This window comes from Dipteris shenzhenensis, chromosome 1, assembly GCF_047967505.1.
Source record: "Dipteris shenzhenensis isolate YYH24624 ecotype China chromosome 1, Dip_SZ_1.0, whole genome shotgun sequence".
NCBI lineage: Eukaryota > Viridiplantae > Streptophyta > Polypodiopsida > Gleicheniales > Dipteridaceae > Dipteris > Dipteris shenzhenensis.
This window is the reverse complement of record NC_141596.1, coordinates 31,778,772-31,797,431: the sequence shown is the minus strand read 5'-3', so window position 1 is coordinate 31,797,431 and position 18,660 is coordinate 31,778,772. Positions and strand designations below refer to the sequence as shown.

The 18,660-nt window shown below is 42.3% G+C and overlaps 1 protein-coding gene across 1 annotated transcript; it reads left to right on the top strand.

Moving 5' to 3' along the window:
* The first annotated feature begins 9,943 nt into the window (after positions 1 to 9,943).
* On the top strand, positions 9,944 to 12,342 carry LOC147905706 (uncharacterized). Its single transcript, XM_087374225.1, has one exon. It carries the CDS (start codon positions 10,112 to 10,114, stop codon positions 12,173 to 12,175), a length of 2,064 nt encoding a protein of 687 aa, XP_087230351.1. The 5' UTR covers positions 9,944 to 10,111; the 3' UTR covers positions 12,176 to 12,342.
* Positions 12,343 to 18,660: the final 6,318 nt, after the last annotated feature.

Here is an 18,660-nt window from a genome sequence, read left to right as displayed (position 1 = left end):
CAGCTTGACAAAATATGAAGAGGGGAGAGGAGAAGAACGGAGATGAGGAGAGAGGGCATAGCTAGAGAGCACACCACAAATGACCAACTACACACTAGATTTAGTTGAAAATGTAGAATATATACAAACCCATTTTGGGTTAGGGTTAGGGCATCTCACCCTTTCCTTTATAGCACTCTATATGTGTTAGTGATATGCACATGTAATCACATGATGTTGAGCGTGGTCTCTCAACACCTTCCCTTAAGATCAACATCATGAAGTAGGCCTTCCCTCAAGATGATGATTCCGGGGAATCAAAGAAGGACTGAGCATTACATTCCATCCACCCCTTTAATGGGAATGTCCTTCCTTTGCGTCAAACCAAGATCTTTCCGGTGTTTCTCAAAAAGCTCTTTACCGAAACGTTTGGTAAAGGTGTCTGCAACATTCTCTTTGCTATCACAATGATGTAGTGTGATGTCACCACGTAACACTCTTTCTCTAATGAAGTGCTCTCTAACATCTATGTGCTTTGTCCTGGAGTGATATATTGGATTCGTGGCCAATGCTTGAGCTGATTGATTATCTCAGCATATTGTTGTTGGATTTGATTTATCAAAGTAGTCTATTTTTGACAATAGTCTTCTAAGCCATATAGCCTCACATGCACCTGTAGTGAGTGCTCTATATTCTGCTTCAGTCCAAGACAAAGAAATAGTTGGCTATTTGTTTGACAACCATGATATAGCACCTTGACCAAGGAAAAATGTATATCCCTGTGTGGATCTCCTAGTCTCATGATCTCCGCCATAGTCACTGTCACAATATCCATGCAACCTTGGATGACTTCCTCTATATTCTATTCCAAACTGTCTTGTACCTCTGATGTATCTCAAGACTCTTTTGGCTGCATTCCAGTGAGTTTGTTTTGGATTTGCCATAAACTGTGTAAGTGAACTTACTGCATAACAAATATCTGGCCATGTGATAGTCAGATATATAAGAGATCCAATGAGCTACCTATCATTGATTGTAGGCTTTTCTGAATCTTTAGTAAGTTTCAAACTCTGTTCCAAGGGAGTGGCTACAATCTTGCAACCTGCCATATGAAACTTCCTCAGAAGACTGTCAACATATTTCAGCTGACTCATAAAGGTGTTGTCTGAATCTCTCCAAAACTTAATTCCAAGACAATAGTGCATAAGTCCAAGATCTTTCAATTTAAACTCTATAGATAAGTCTTTTTCAATTTCTTGATGAAGCTATCCTTGCTTCCAGTCACAATCAGATCATCTACGTACAAAAGTGCAATAGTAATGTCTTCCCCTTGAACTTTGTAGTAGAGAGTATGATATGCATTGGACTTCATGTATCCCAGATCAGCAAAATACTTGTCGATTGTGCTATACCAACTTCTGGGTGCTTGCTTTAAGCCATAGAGGCTCTTCTTGAGATAACCTGATTCTCTTTTCCTAGTTCAACATAACCTATTGGTTGTTGCATATAGACTTCCTCGTCTAGATAACCATTGAGAAATGCATTCTTGACATCGAGCTGATTCACATTCCATATGCTGATTGTTGCTAGTGATATTAAGAACTGTATGGAATCCATCATGGATACTGAAGCATAAGTCTCATCATAATCTTGACCATATTGCTAGGCAAATCCTTTTGCAACTAGTCTGGCTTTGTATCTTTGAATACTCCCATCTGGGTTATACTTCACTTTGTATACCCATTTGTTTGCTATGGCCTTCTTTCCTGGTGGACGGTTGCACAATTCCCAAGTATTATTCTTGCACAAGCATCAATTTCTTCATTCATGGCAGTTTGCCATTCTAGCTTGTCTGCTGCATCTTTGAAGTACACTGGCTCTTCTGTAGCCATGATGGTAGTCATAAGAGCATAGTTGGTGGTTTCAACCTGAATTGGTTTACCTTTCTGAGCATATGTCAATCTGGATGGAGGTATGCTTTCCCTAGTAGATCATCTGAGTTGCTTTGATTCATCAAAGTAGTCTATTTCTGACAATAGTCTTATGAGCCATATAGCCTCACATGCATCTGTAGTAGTGAGTGCTCTATATTCTGATTCAGTCGAAGACAAAGAAATAGTTGGTTGTTTGTTTGACAACCATGATATAGCACCTCCGACATAGTCACTATCACAGTATCCATGCAACCTTGGGTGACTTTTTTTGTATTCTATTCCAAACTGTCTTGTACCTCACATGTATCAAAAGATTCTTTTGGCTGCATTCCAGTGAGACTTTTTTGGATTTGCCATAAATTGTGCAAGTGAACTTACTGCATAACAAATATCTGGCCGTGTGATAGTAAGATATATAAGAGATCCAATGAACTGCCTGTAATACTTGTCATTGACTGTAGGCTTTTTGGAATCTTTACCTTTTCTGTAGATGACTGTGAAATCAGTGCGTGTATCTCCTGTGTGGTTGAGGTTTTCCACTCTGATTCCTCATCGAAGATTACATCTCTTGAGATAAAGACCTTGCGCTTAATGGGATCATACAACTTGTATGCTTTGCTTTCTTCACTGTAGCCAACCTGATGCATTTACGTGACTTTGGATCCAATTTCCTGCGATGGTCGTCATGTATGTGGGCATATGCTATGCAACCAAATATGCGGAGATGCCCAATGCATGGCTTATGTCCAGTGAATGCTTCATAAGGTGTCATATCCTGAATCAGTTCGGTAGGAAGCCAATTAAGCAAGTAGTTTCCAATGGCTATTGCTTCTACCCACTACTGATTCGGAAGATGCTTCTCAGTAAGCATTGCTCTAGCACTGTCTGCGAAAGTACCATTCTTTCTTTTAGCTCTTGCATTCTGTTGAGGAGTATCTGCATAAGTGAATTGTCTTCGAATGCTGTGACCTCTGCAAAAGTTCATGAATGTTGAAGATATGTATTCACCTCCTCTATTTGATCTCATGACTTTGATCTTTTTGCCTGTCTGGTTTTCTACCATGGCTTTGAATTCTTGAAATCTGGAAAAGACTTCAGATTTCCCTGTCAGAAAGTAGACCCAACAATATCTACTGTACTCGTCGATGAAAGTCAAGTAGTAAAGTGAACCATTGATGTTGCAGGGCTGGGCATAACCCCATACATCTGTATTTATCAAATCAAGAGTAGCTCTAGCTCGAGAGGTGCTTCTGCCAAAGTTGATTCGCTTTTGTTTGCCGAAGTAGAGCATGCTTCGCAAACTTTTGCAAGAAATTGTAGCTTAGGAATCCCAATCGCCATATTCGAATTCCTGAGATCTATCAAGCTCTTAAAATTGACATGACCATATCTCTTGTGCCATTTTGTGGATAGTGGCATTTGTTGCAGTTGAGATGACATGGCATGCAAATCTGGTATTGTAGCTAGCATTCAGTACAAGCGTCCTTCCTTGACTCCTTTTCCTACTTATTGAAATCCTCTAGATTTGTCTCTGATAGTGCATTCATCTCTGTCGAAGATGACTTGGTAGTTGTGTTCCGTCATTTGACCTACTGCTGAGATAAGAGGTTCTTTGCTGAGCTTCAAAACATAGAGTACATATTACACTAATCCTTTCATACCAGTGAAATTGTTCATAGGGATATTGCATGTCCCTTGAATTGGATTCGGTGTATTATCTGCCGTGTAGATGACATTCTTCTCACCTTCTAATGGTTTTATCTCTGTGAACCATTCTTGATGATTTGTCATAAGATATGATGCACTGCTGTCGATGCACCAAGGATCTTGATCTGCTTGGTTGACTTGATAGTTGAAATCCTCTTTTGAATTGCAATCAGTGTCTAGATACACTGTATCAGTCTTCTGCATTTCCTCATTTGCAAGAAACATATTCCCATGTTCATTTGCATAATGACTGTGATTAGAATGTCCATGACAATGATTTCCTCTTCTGCGGAAATTCCCTCGATTGCTGTTGGATTGACTGTCTTGGTCGTATTGCTTCTTGCATGGGAATCTCTTTCATAGTGTCCAAACTTAAGGACATGGAACTTCGGAGCTAGAAAAGACCTTGAAAGAGAAAAAAATCAAAACAATACTTCTAGAAAGATATGCAATTGTCAATATTGTGGTATCTTAGGACATTCAAAACCTAAGTGTAGAAAGAATCAAAGAGATACAACCATTGGTGAATCCAATAGAGTTCGTAATCAACATAAATAGAGTTGGTAATCAATAGAAAATCAAGGCAATCGGCATAAACAATCTACAAATCAGCATATGTAGCCTACAAATCAACATAAAATCAAGCAATCAACATAGAGTTGGTAATCAACGTAAAATCAAGGCAATCAGCATAGAGTTGGTAATCAACATAAAATCAAGGCAATCATCATAGATAGTTTGAAAATTATGTAAATGATCGTTAGCATGACAATTGTCAAGATAAATTCTAGAAGTAAGGTCTTAGTTCATAGTATGCCATTGCAGAAATCCTAGTTTATCATAATCACAGAGATGAAAGTACTTAGCAATTGACTCGAGTGCAAGCAATCACATGACTTCTACAAAGGATCGGTTTTCAAATTTACATTTAAACAAAAATGCCAAAGAGAATGTTTTTATGGGTGATAATACACCTCATAAATTGAAGGGATTTCTAGCATGCCTCTATTTAATGATATAGGTATTGCATAACGTATTAGTGATGCTTTCTATGTTCTAGCTATGGCACAAAATCTTCTCTCCATTCGTGCCTAACTTTCAATGGCCTAGAACAAACATGGTACAAGGTCTTCCACAAGTCTATTTTCAAAAAAGATGTTTGGGAATCATATTGCATGGAATAGTAGCACAGATAACCATTTTCGACATCGTGGTCTAGGAGCTCAAATGTTATTTGGATCATTTGTTTTGACATATAGTGTTATGCTTGTACCTAGTCATTAAGTAAAGCATTATATACTTCATCATCTTTGCAGATGATTATTCCAAAAGGCTACATGCATTTCTTGAAACAAAAATCTGATGCACTCAGTATATTCAAGTTGTTAAAGCACTACTGGAATCACAAATTGGCAAGCTCATCAAAGTTTTCCATTATAATAATGCAAGTTAGTACAAGTACAGTGAGCTCAATGAGTTCGATGAGGTCTCCATTGTCATAATGGAGGTGAATACAAGTCCAATGAATTCAATACATTTTGTAGACACTTTGGGATTAAGATATAGTCTACATGTATACACTCCCAAGCAGAATGGAATAGCCAAAAAAAGAAAAAGTAGTCATTGATTAATTAGCATCTTTATGTTTGATGAAAATGAAATTAGCATGGTTATGTCTGATGAAAAGAACATTGTAAGGCCATATTGGGTAGAGGCTTTTGAAATAGTAGTCTACTTGATGAAGAGAAGTACCATTGACATATTGCAAACATGACAGTAGAAGAGGCATTTATAGGAATTAATCTCGTAAACAATCATTCGAGAGTATTTGGCTCTCTAGCTTATGCACGATGTTAAAGCCATCAAATGTGTCTTCATAGGATTTTCAAAAGGATCCAAAGCATATTGATTGTGGATGATTTTGGATTTGCTATGGTTCAATTCTATATCAACTAGAAGATTGGCCACTCCAAAATAAAATCCCCAAGCCATTGGGTGTATAGCCTCCCTTTCCAAATGATGGCTTTCATGGTAAGAAAGGTAGATTTTGGTAGTTGACAATACAATCACACAACATCAAAATGTGCCATGTTACTTCCTTTGATGAGAAATCATGTGTGTGACAAACCATGTGTGCCTTAGGATCTATAGAGCACTCTAAGGTGGATGGAACCTATGTGGAAACATGATGAAGAGAGTGCTCATGACATGTACCTCAAGTCAATTAGGTTCCAAGATAGATTAGCTTGGACTCATAAAGAGAATCTTGAGATAGTGCAAAGTGCTTGATTGATATTACTTCAAATGAACCTCCCTTTTATAGGTGAGGGTACTTACATCCATTTGCTTGCTCACATGTGGGATATCTCCTCCATGCCATGTGGCAGCTTGCCCTTTGCTCATACCTTTGCTCTATAAGTGCTCATGGCACCATAACTCTCAACACCTCCCCTTGGTGCCATGATCCTTTGGCTACTGCAAGGTGGTCAGATGTGAGTTACAAATCCATCACCTCCCCTTAGTGCATGCATTGCTACTTAAGGTGGTCAAGTGTGGTTTATATGTCAATACCTCCCCTGGGTGCTTTCATAGCTACTCTTAGGTGGACAGGTTTGATTACAAAATATAGGCAAGGTTGGCAAGGTTTTTTTTGTTTCTCAATACATTCCATTGATGTCACCTTTTGGCTCATGGCTTGATGATGATTCCACGTAGTTGACTTGCTGGTTCTTCAATCTACAATCTTCTTCCTTGTGTAGCTTCATGCATGATGCTTTGTTCTTCCATGTGCCTTAATGCTTTATGTGTGGATGCCATGCTTTCTGCTATGGTCATCTCATGCACTTGTGCTTTTGGCATGCTTTGTGCATTCATGCGCCATGTTTCCATTTGTTGCAAAGGTCTTACCAATTGATTTCTTTCAATATTAGCAGTGTCTAATTGCATATTGTGCCTAATTGCATACAATGATTTTGATCTGATAAGCGTGTAGAGCTCGAAAAGACTATCACTTTTCCTTTTCGGAGCGTGTGCAAATTCTTCCTGGATTGCAAGTTATGGCTTGTTGAAGCTTTTGTGAAGAAGAGGGGCCTTTGATGATGTGGCACAGGGATTCACATGCAGAATTCCATACTGTGCTTAACAAGAGGCACTGCTGACTGTGCATGCTGATGTGGCTTAAGTAACCCTATCTACCAGTGACCACACCCTGGCTAACCAAGGTTAGCTGAACTAACCAGGGTAAAGCCCTATCTACCATGTGGCAAGAAGCTGACCAAGCCTCTGAACCATGGGTTAAGTTTCCCTAACCTTAGCTTGACTATACTTGTCTGCCACGTGTCATTTGTGGAGAAACTTACAAGACTTTGTATTTCTGAGGCGATTTCTCTTCTCCAATTTTTGTCGATGGAGTCGTCCGTCGGTGGAGACTAGCACTGCGTGTCGTTGCTGCTGTCGTTTAGAGATGGAGGGGCTGCCCATCGTTGGTGGAGGCTTTGGAGCTCGAGTCACTAGAGCTTTCATTGTAGGTCATTGCTCGTCGTCTAGAGCTGACTGCAGAAAAGCAGAAGTTGCGGCTATGGTGGAGAAGCTTCGTCGAAGGAGGCTGAGGTGCACTGGTTGTCGGGAGTCTGTGAAGCTGTGAACGTATTGCTACTTCTGGCTCATGGATGATGGGCGACTAATCTGCTTGGCAGCTAGCTCGTCAATAGAGGGCCGTGGGCATTGGAGCTTGCAAGGTCAGTTGGATGGCGTTGGCGCTGTTATGGCAGAAGTCATGGGAGCCTTGTAGAAGTCGCTGGTGCTTTATCTTGAAGGCTGGCTGCTCTAGGCAATGTAGATAGCCTGCTAGGTCGCTTTAGTTGCTTGTAGAGTTGCCTTTGCTACAATCTGCTTCCTTAGAGTCAAGGTAGAAGAAGTGCTGCTTTGCCTTGGCTGGCTGTAGATAGAGTTGTAGAAACTCTCTCTCTCTCACACAAGAAGACTCGTAGGGATTCTTTGTGAATCAAACTCTCACCAAATCTCTGAGGCATGAACGGAAATCTCTTCTTCCTCTCAGCAAGAATCTCTCAAAGAATGCTCTCAAATCTGAACAATCACTCAAGAGGCATGATCATGAATGTGTCTCTCTCTTCCACACAATCAAAAAGATTGATTTAGCTCTCACAAGAACGAAAATATCTCAAATTCTCATGGACGGAATTCTCTCAATCTAAAACTAAAACTAACCTAGGAGAAAAAACATGAGCTCCTAAGGCATGCCTACAACTAATCTAGGAATGGAAGCAATCCTAGTGAACTACTAATGAGCTAAACTAGGAGAGCTAAACCTATGCTCTGATACCATGGCAAAACATGTGTGCCTCAGGATCTATGGAGCACTCTAAGGTGGATGGAACCTATGTGGAAACATGATGAAGAGAGTGCTCATGACATGTACCTCAAGTCAATTAGGTTCCAAGATAGATTAGCTTGGACTCATAAAGAGAATCTTGAGATAGTGCAAAGTGCTTGATTGATATTACTTCAAATGAACCTCCCTTTTATAGGTGAGGGTACTTACATCCATTTGCTTGCTCACATGTGGGATATCTCCTCCATGCCATGTGGCAGCTTGCTCTTTGCTCATACCTTTGCTCTACAAGTGCTCATGGCACCACAACTCTCAACAGTGTGTCCATAGAAGGCTCTCTCCAAAACACAAAGTTGAATATGAAGAGCTAATATCCTTGTTAATAGAGATAATTGTCAAGGCCATGGAAATCCAATCATAGTGGCAATGGGTTCAATTCTTGAGGCAACACCCATTCTAGATGCAACACTATGTTGCACCTTGTTGGCTTCACACGGATCCCAGCTATGTGGCTTGGCCCCACCAATACATGCCTTGGTGACTCAAAGAGAGAGAGAAGGCATTCAATTGACCCATCACAAGAGCACCAAAACTTACACTCTTAAATGGTCATTTATATAGCCACAATAAGCTCTAGAATGCCACTTTCACTTGTATGTCAAAAGGTTCTTGATCTAGCAATGTAAGAGTTGGTGCAACACTACAAGTTTCTTCTTGTCATTTTGCAAATGCCACTCAACATTAGTAGTGACCCTAAAAGTAACCAACTTGATTTCAACCCAAATGTTGAAATTTCAGGATCTACATACTGAAGAATTTGCCTCAAGGCACAAAACCTTCTCTTGTTTAACGGATCTTTTTAGGTCGAGTGATGCCAACAACTACCCATTCACTTGACAAGCTCTTCTCTAGTAAATGTTGTTCGCTATCTTGCATCTCTGTTTAGCTTGGTCTTTCCTTGCCAAACTTAGTAATGTGCTAATCCTTTGAGGTTTGTTCCCATGTGAATGGACACCATGCCCTTTATAAAGTCACTTTAGCAAATAGTGAGTTTGCACTTTATCATACTAAGATAGCCCTCTCCATGCCCTACCTTTGTACTATATTCTTTGTCTATAAAGCATCTCATCATTTGGATGGAGGGGGGCACCTAATTGCATGAAAATGGGTGACCACATTTTGGAATGAACCTAAGGTCTAGGACACCATGCGTCCCCCTTTCATGTGGACCCACGAGAGATGCAATTGACATAAGATTTTGAGAAATATTTGTGACAAATGTCATGATATAGTTGGAGGGAAGGAAATGGAACATGGCTACTATAGGGATGCAATAATTCAAGCAAAGCGAAAGGTGGTGAGACTTATTGTTCTAGTTACATTGCTGCCTACGGTAGATCTTTAGGAGACATTTATGGTTGTAACTTGTCTTTGGCCATATCTAATAGCACGGTGCCCTCATCAAACGTTGCTTCGCAAGGTATGGCATACTCGTGAGCTTATGACTGTCTTCAAGGCAATGTATACCTCACACGACTAACAAGTATGCAATTTTGATTTGATCCTAAAAAAGGAAGGTGCTCATAAGCATGGCGAGTCTCAATGTCTAGTCCATATCTTGCCCATGCATAATATGCACCAACGGGGGGTTTGAACCCCACTTGCACCAATCGAAAACATGCCCTTTGGTGTTACACGGAGCTACGAATGCTTCCTTTTTTTATGTCGACGGAGGTTGTAAACAGAGAGTGGCCATCCTGTGTGTGTGTGTGCGCGCGCGTGAGGTGTGGTGTTCGAGACGATGCGCTAAAGGTAAGGAAGGTGAAAGCCAAACCCTTGACGGAAATGGAGAAGCAATAAAGGAAGAAAGGTGACAGGCAAACCCTTGAAATGTAATGTGTGTGTGTGTGTACGTGGAAGCAAAAGGTGAAAGAAAGCCAAACCCTTTGATTGCAAAGGTTATTTACACAACTACGGCATTGCGAAAAAAAAAGAAAGGGACGAAGAGGGAACAAGAAGAAACAGCAGCATCATAAGCAACAGCAGGCACCGCCATCGCCATAGCCTCTCTTCCTCCTCCGAAGTTTCCATCGCCATAGCCTCTCCTTCCCCTCTTTGATGTAACTGCTCATCCTCCATCATGCCGGCTCCCCTTCCCCGGCTCCTCCTCTCTTACCCCGCGCCTGACTTCCCAGATCGCCTCCCCTTCATCGCTTCTTCCAATAGCTTGCCCCTCAAGACTTCCCGCTTTGAGCCCGCCGGGTTCTCCTTCCACTCCTTGGCTCGCCGGCTTTTGGGTTTTGCCGATAAGCACCACCGGGGGGAGGAGGAGGAGGAGGAGCGCGACGATGTTGATCCGGATAGCAAGGAGAAAAGCTTCTCGACGGCCGCGGATTCGTTCGAGTTCAAAGGCAAGAAAAAATCGACGCTTGGGCAGCAGCAGCAGGATCATTATGCCTTGCTAGGTCTCAGTCATCTGCGGTACCTTGCTACCGAGGATCAGATCAGGAAATGCTACAGGGAAGCGGCGTTGAAGCATCACCCTGACAAACAGGCGGCCCTTCTTCTTGCAGAAGAAACCGAGGAGGCCAAAGAGGCCAAGAAGGAAGAAATCGATCAGCATTTTAAGGCCATTCAGGAGGCGTATGAGGTGCTGATAGATCCCGTGAAGAGAAGGGTCTATGATTCTACGGATGAGTTCGATGATGCAGTGCCTGGGGACTGCGCCCCTCAAGATTTTCTGAAGGTGTATGGGCCTGTGTTTGTAAGGAATGGGCGATGGTCGGTCATTCAACCGGTGCCCTCTCTCGGGAGCGATGACACTCCTCTCGCCGAAGTTGATAGCTTCTACGATTTTTGGTATGGTTTCAAAAGTTGGCGGGAGTTTCCCCATGCCGACGAATACGATCTTGAGTTGGCAGAAAGCAGAGAACATAAAAGATGGATGGAAAGGCAGAATGCGAAGCTGAGGGAGAAAGCTAAGAAGGAAGAAAGCGTGAGGGTACGCGCTATGGTCGAAAATGCATACAAAAGGGATCCGAGAATAGCGAGAAGGAAGGAAGAAGAAAAGGCTGAGAAACTCAGGAAGAAACAAGCGAAACTGCAGGCCAAGAAAGACAAAGAGGAAGAAGCTGCCAGATTATTAGAGGAAGAAAGGCTAAGAAAGGAGCAAGAAGAAAGAAAAGCTGCAGAAGAAGCTGCTGCCCAGAAGAAGTCCAAAGAGAGGGAGAAGAAGTTGCTTAGAAAGGAAAGGTCAAGGCTACGAGTTGTTGCTTCTGATGTTGTAAGCAGGAAGGTCTTTGGAATTTTTGAGGATGATATCGAGAACCTATGCGTGTCGTTAGAGATTGATGAGCTTCGACGCTTGTGTGAGGATCTGGAGAAGAAGGGTGCCCAGGATCAGAGTAAGGTTTTGAAGCAAGTTCTTGATGGACAGAAAGGCTCAAGTTTGTCATCATCTTCACATGCAGCAAACAGTACTGCCACTGACTATCCGAAAAAGAATTTGGAAGGCTCTGAGGAGAGAAGTAAGGCTGTTAGTACCCTCAACACCGGAGAGAAGAAGGAAAAACCTTGGAGCAAGGATGAGGTGGAGCTGTTGCGAAAGGCCATGCAGAAATATCCCAAGGGGACTGCGCAAAGGTGGGAGGTTGTGTCAAATTACATTGGGACTGACCGCTCTGTGGAAGAGATCCTTAAGGCGATCAAGACCGTCCTTTTGCAGAAGCCAGATTCTTCAAAGGCCTTCGATTCTTTCTTGGAGAAGAGGAAAGTTACTAACGTAGTCATTGCCTCTCCTTTGTCCACGCGCGAAGATTCTCCTGATGCTGTTTCTATTCAACCTGTACCAAGCTCCCCTTTGACAAATGGCAATGTCAAGGCCGTTGCCATGGCTAGCAATGGAGATATTGTCAATGCAAGTAAAGCTATTGCTGATAATGAAGTTGCGGAGAAAGCAGAAGATAAATCAGTTCCAAATGGGAGTCAGCCTAGTTCAAATGGCTCGGCAGCCAGCTCTGAACAGGATGTATGGTCTGACGTACAGGAAGGTGCTCTTGTAAAGGCATTGAAGGCTTTTCCCAAAGATACAGTACAGCGATGGGATCGAATAGCAGCTGCAGTGCCAGGAAAGTCCAAGGGGCAATGTTTCAAAAAATTTGCAGAGCTAAGGGAAAACTTTAGGTCTAGAAAAGGTACGGAGTAGGGTTTTTAGGTAGGGTAATAGATCAAAGGGAGAACACAATATTTTGAGTGAAAGCAGTTGGAGAGATTTCTGGATGTTTTTGATGCTGCAAAGGATTCATATACTGGCCTTGTAACAGACAAATGCCAGTTTTGTTGAGTGATTTATGCCTATTCCTTAATCAAGAATGTATACCGATTTATGTGTTGCTTATTGTAGATAGCAGCACCTTCAAAGGTTTACTGACACATCCTCTGAAACTATGCTTAAATGAAGGCTTATGCCAAAAGGTTTACCCATTTTTCTCCCTTTGACATGCCCCCCCCCCCCCCCCCCCCGGCTCAGTAATATTTGTATCTATAAGCATATGCATTGTAAGGTGGCAGGTTGTTGATTCATGTGATATTAAGCTTCATATCATTATACTGTACAGCGGGTGCACCCATTGATTCTGTACGTGATGGTTGTCACTTTTATGGTTTTAGGATTAAACTTTGAATGCTTGTTTGTCGGCCAATTATATCTTTGCTTCAAAAAAGATTATGCCAAGACGTTTACCCCTTCTTTTCTCCCTTTTACATGTTTTCCCTCCCTCTTTTCGAATTAGCTTAAGTATCAACGCTCAGTAATATTTTATATAGAAGCATACGCAGTGTAAAGTGGCAGGTTGTTGATTCCTGTGATATCAAGCTTCATATAATTGTTCTGTACAGCACGGGTGCTCACTCCTTTGATTCAGTATGTGACAGGTTGTTACTTTTATGTTGGGCCAAGTATATATTTGCTTCCTCATGTAAAACATCCAATCAAAGAACATGGCTGGAAGTTTCCTGCATGGCAAAATAGTTGATAATCCTACTTGTGTTGGAGTATTGTTTGGCGAAGTTTTCGTTGTGATCTATTCGTCATATCATACCGTATGATAATTATAATAGAGTGTCAACTCATAGTTTCCAAACTATTCCAAATCAGTGCGATCCTTGCTTGCAGCTGTTTCAGTTATATTGATGTTATTTCTGGCTTAGGCTGGGTTGACACACGTCCGTGGATGGCTGAACCCTCCTGAGGAGTGGCCGCGCACGGCTCTTCATTTCACACATGGGCGGATGAATGAGACTATATCCATTTAAGGCCTTCTGTATGGCATCCATTATAAGGTGGCTTGGTGGTAAGGCTGCTAGAATCTGGTAGGTGCAGTCAGGGGATCGAATCCTGTCGGCAATATCTCAGGCGATTTTGTTCTATGATTCGCTTTTTGATTGGTGGAGTGAGGCGGACACACCTTGCGGGCGAGCTTGGGGTGTTGGATGTCGAGCCTTGGAAAGGCATCTGTGACGCACCTGCCACGCGAGAAATATTCTCAGCCGTCCGGCCTGATATGTGAAATGCACTTTCATGGGCTCCTGAATTTCATTGGAGGAGACTTTTTTTTTTGCTTGTCCACCAGGGTGGGGTGGATGTGTGTTAACCCGGCCTTATTCATCACAAGCTTGTTGGTTATATTGTAACTCTCAGATTCGAGTATAGGCATCCACAGCATATTGACTCACTCATAAAGGCCTTGTGTCATCAGGTTCAGCAAATCCTAGAAATAAAAGAGTATGCTATGTTGAATATCCTACGAATACTTTTTGATTAGCCTTCTCCCTTAGTGCTAGCAAGGCATCATGGCTGAGTTTGCCCTTCACCTTTGGAGTGCCGACAGAAACTTAGTACGAAGACTTTGTATAAATGGATGCTCAAGTATGTGTGGGTGTGTGGATTTGTATGTGTGAGAGCATATTTTTATACTATGGTCTACACTCATTGTTGGGCGCTGATGACATCAGTGGGGATGTCATCGTAGCTAGTCCCTGTTATGCGTGATGGAGTTTATGGTTTTCAATCTTATGAGTGACTATCGTGAGATTGAAACTGCACTATGTTGTGTTTTTAGAGGATGAGTTTGGGAATGTTCCTAGATTCATCTATCTTTGCCTTACGCCCAAAGGTGTTGGTGGCCAGCATAGTGCTAGTCCTTAGGCAAAGTCTCAAGCAGTGTCTTCAGTCTCCATGAGGCAGCCATTACTGGACATAGAAGGTGTAGCAGGTGTATGTACTTGGTATCAAGGGAAACAATAAAGATCAATATTCTCTACGTGGGTGCCAGAAAAGGAGAAAAAGCGCATGCAGGGTTTTTCTGGAGGGGGGGGAGGGACCAATCATGTGACGTTTTCATCATGTTTGATTGTATCCCTTGCAGTTATGCTAGCATCTATGCAAGTCTCCACATTCAGTATTAGTTACAAAACAAGCATGTGCTGGGCACAATAGGCATGGCCCAGAGGCATACTGCATGCTTCACTCCTCATAACCAAACACAAACACACCATAGCATCTCTGTTTCTTGTTTTCTGATTGGTACGTAAATGTGCCCTCTTCCCTACTGCTAATAGACCCTGGCGTGCCATTGGATGGCCCAGAGGTGGCTGTACTAGAGGTGGATGCTAAGGAGCAGCTGTGGTCCAAATCTGATTGTGAAAAGACGGGGCAATCGTCCCTTGTATAGGTTTTTAGAGGAACTGGCAGACTGTTCTATGGCTGGACCTGCAGTCAGGCCTGAGGTGCCACATGCCACCTGCCGACCCTGCTTTAGCACCTGTTGCTGATATTATTGTGAAGATTGTGGGAGAGAGGGAAGGAGTCTCACTTGTGGCTTTCTTACATGCACAATGGGGGAATACACACAAAGGTGGAGGTTGAAAACAGTTTTCCTCTTCTTAGTTATGAAAGCCAAAAGAACTCTAATACAAAGAAATAGAAGAACCCTATATGTGGGTCTCAAACCAAACTCAACTAACTAAGGTGGCATACTAACTGAGCCACGAACTAGTGTAGATAAGGATAGCTGTCATCCAGCTATTATTCGTGGGCAGTGTACCAACCGCATCTCTAGCTAACAAGTCGGTGACATAAATGCACAACGGTCACCCTGGCATATCGCGAGTGGAGCTCGATATCTCAACACTCCCCCTCGAGCTCAATCCCAAATCCTGCACACCAAGCAGGTCTCTGAACTTGCGCAGCTTCTCTGCGCCCAATGCTTTCGTGAATATGTCAGCTACCTGATCCTCTGTGCTGACATAAACTAGATCAATAAGACCTAGTAACACTTTCTCCCGCACATAGTGATAATGCACCTCAATGTGCTTTGTTCTAGCATGAAAGACTGGGTTCTTTGCCAAGTGTATACTAACTCATGTTGTCACAATAAATGACAACTGGCCCATCTGTAGACTGATGCATATCATAGAGTAGCTTATGCAACCAAGCTACCTCACATGCAGCCATTGCTGCACCCCTGTACTCAGCCTCTGTGCTCGACAAGGCAACTGTAGGCTGTTTCTTGCTGCTCCAAGTGACTGCAGCACTCCCAAAAGAGAACACATATCCACTGGTAGATCGTCTATCAGAAATACTACCAGCCCAATCAGCATCAGTGTATCCATGCAACTGTATCTGAACCCTAGCCTCATAAAATAGTCCATACTGCAATGTGGACTTCACATACCTGAGTATGCGTCTAGCCGCATCCAAATGCGGTTTCCTTGGAGCCTGCATAAACTGACTTACCAACCCAACAGCATAGCTCAAATCTGGCCTGGTAATAGTCATGTAAATCAAACTTCTTACTATGCGTCTGTACATAGTAGGGTCTTCCAGAAGCTCACCTGCATCTGCACTCAGCTTCACATTCTGCTCCAAAGGAACTGAAATAGGCTTACAGCCTGTCATCCCATATTTGGACAGCATGTCCAGTCCATACTGCCTCTACAAGAGCTGTATCCCACTTGGTGATCTAATCACCTCAATGCCCAAGAAATAACGCAGCTCTCTCAAATCCTTCATCTCAAACTTCTGCCTCAATAGCATTTTCACATGAAGGATATCTTCATCACTATCACTTGTGATGATCAAATCATCAACATAAATGACCAGCAGCATAATCCCTTTCTCTGTTTTTCTCACATAGAGTGAGAAATCTGCCTTGGAAATCTGAAAGCCAATAGTGACAAGATACTGTCCTATCTTGTCAGACCATGCTCTAGGTGCTTGCAGCCATACAAGGCTTTCTTCAACCTGAAAACAAACTCAGGATGAGTAGCATGCACATAACCTGCTGGCTGCTCCATAAAGACCTCTTCTTGCAAATCACCATGCAAGAAGGCATTCTTTACATCCATCTCATGTAAAGACCATCCCTTTGATGCAGCCATAGCAATCGCTGCTCTTACGGTTGCCATCCTTGCAACCGGGCTGAAAGTTTCTTCATAATCAATGCCATATGTCTGTGCATATCCCTTCACAACTAATCTTGCCTTGTATCTATTCACAGAACCATCTGCATTGTGCTTGATCTTATAAACCCACTTACAGCCAATTGCATTCTTGCCTTTAGGCAAAGGCACCAATTCCCATGTAGCATTAGCATCCAAGGCATCCATTTCTTCATCCATGGCTTTCTCCCATTTTTCATTTCCCATGGCTTGCTCAAAAGAAGTGGGTTCTGGTTCCTGTATCACTTTGACCATATAGGCATAGTGAATGGCTGTAAATCCATCATATTTCAGCCTATTCACAGGATACCTAACCCTGGTAGACCTGCGCAAAATAGGCTCACTTCCAGGTGCTCTCAAAAAATCCCTGGTCTTTCTTACTCCAGGTGTAACAACAGAAGGAATACCCAACTCATCATCAATGCTCTGTTCTGAGCCACTGGATTCACCATCCACACAAGAGTGACCTGCATTCACATCAAACATGAGTTGATCTACCTTCTCTTTTCCTTTTCGTGATACCTGCGTACCACTCTCTGCATTGCTTTGAGGGGATTCTCCTGATCTCAATCTGCCTGTCCATGGCGAAGTATGTGAACCACTGGTAGAGGACACTCCAGGTCCACTGATATTTTGTGATTGCTGCTGTGCATTCTGTGGAGCATTACCATTTTGTGCATCTACATCAATCATCACATTTACTGGTTTATACCAGTTGCTCATCTCATCAAAAACAACATCTCTGCTCACTGTGAACTTTCGTGTAGAAGGGTTATAGCATCTATACCCTTTTTGCTGCAGAGAATAACCAATAAAGACGCACTTCTCAGCTTTTGGATCCAACTTGGACCTCAACTCATCTGGCACATGGACATAGGCAATGCAACAAAAAATCTTCAAATGAGAAATATCTGGTTTCCTACCAGTATACATCTCCTCTGGCGTCATGCCATGTATTGCTGCAGTGGGAGTCCTGTTCATTATATAGACTGCTGTAGCAACTGCTTCAGCCCAATAATAATCTGATAGATCTTTTTCATTTAGCATAGCCCGAGATACCTCTCCAATATGCCTGTTTTTTCTTTCTGCAATTCCATTTTGCTGTGGGGTATGACTGCATGAATATTGCTGCTTTATACCATGCTCCTGCAAGAACCTTGCAAACTCATTTGAGAGGTACTCTCCCCCTCCATCTGACCTTAGGCATTTTATTTGCAGGCCTGTTTCTTTTTCAACCATAGCTTTGAAAGCTTTGAAGTGCCCAAACACTTCACTTTTCTTTTTCATAAAATACACCCACAGTTTTCTGCTGAAGTCATCAATAAATGTGACAAAATAGTGACAGCCTCCAATAGATGCAGCTTTTGTAGTCCACACATCAGAGTGGATTAATTCCAATGGCTTTTTACTCTCTTGAACATGCCTAGGAAAAGGTTTCCTTGCCTGTTTTTCAAATTGACAGGCTTCACAAACCTTGTGCATTTCTGCAACCTTGAATTTAGGCAATCCTGCAACAATATTTTGGGCTTGCATTGATTTAAGTCGCTGTATATTAACATGACCAATGCGTTTGTGCCAGATATCAATATCTGCAACTACACCGGTCCCATGTGCAAACATTGCTGCACTCAATTGAGGCATGTCTGCATCTAACGTAAACATCCTGCCCTTCTTCTTTCCTTTTGCTATCAAGCGACCATTATTTTTCATATCCTCAACAAAGCATCCATGAGGATTAAATCTAACCTGCAAGCCCTGCTCAACCATTTGACCAACAGAAACCAGGTTCTTGGTGATGTTCGGGACATGAAATACATCAGACAAGTATTTCTTTTTCCCATCCTGCATAGACAAAGGAATTTTGCCAATCTGCACAATAGGATGTGCGGTATCATCACCAGTCTCCACAAATCTTGGTTTTTCCATTTTTCTTGCATCCTGTATCCATTCAGCGTGACCTGTCATGTGGTTTGATGCACCCGAGTCAACATACCACACATCATTGCTTTCTTCTGCACTTGTTACAGAATTTGTCATATGCTGCACCATAAACAAATGCTCATTTCTGTCATCACCCTGTCTACTAGAGGATGCATAATTGCCTTGCTGCAATTTTCCATTCATAATGTCATTCTGCTTTTTATAGCAGTCCTTAGCCATATGACCCATCTTGCCACAATAGTAGCATTC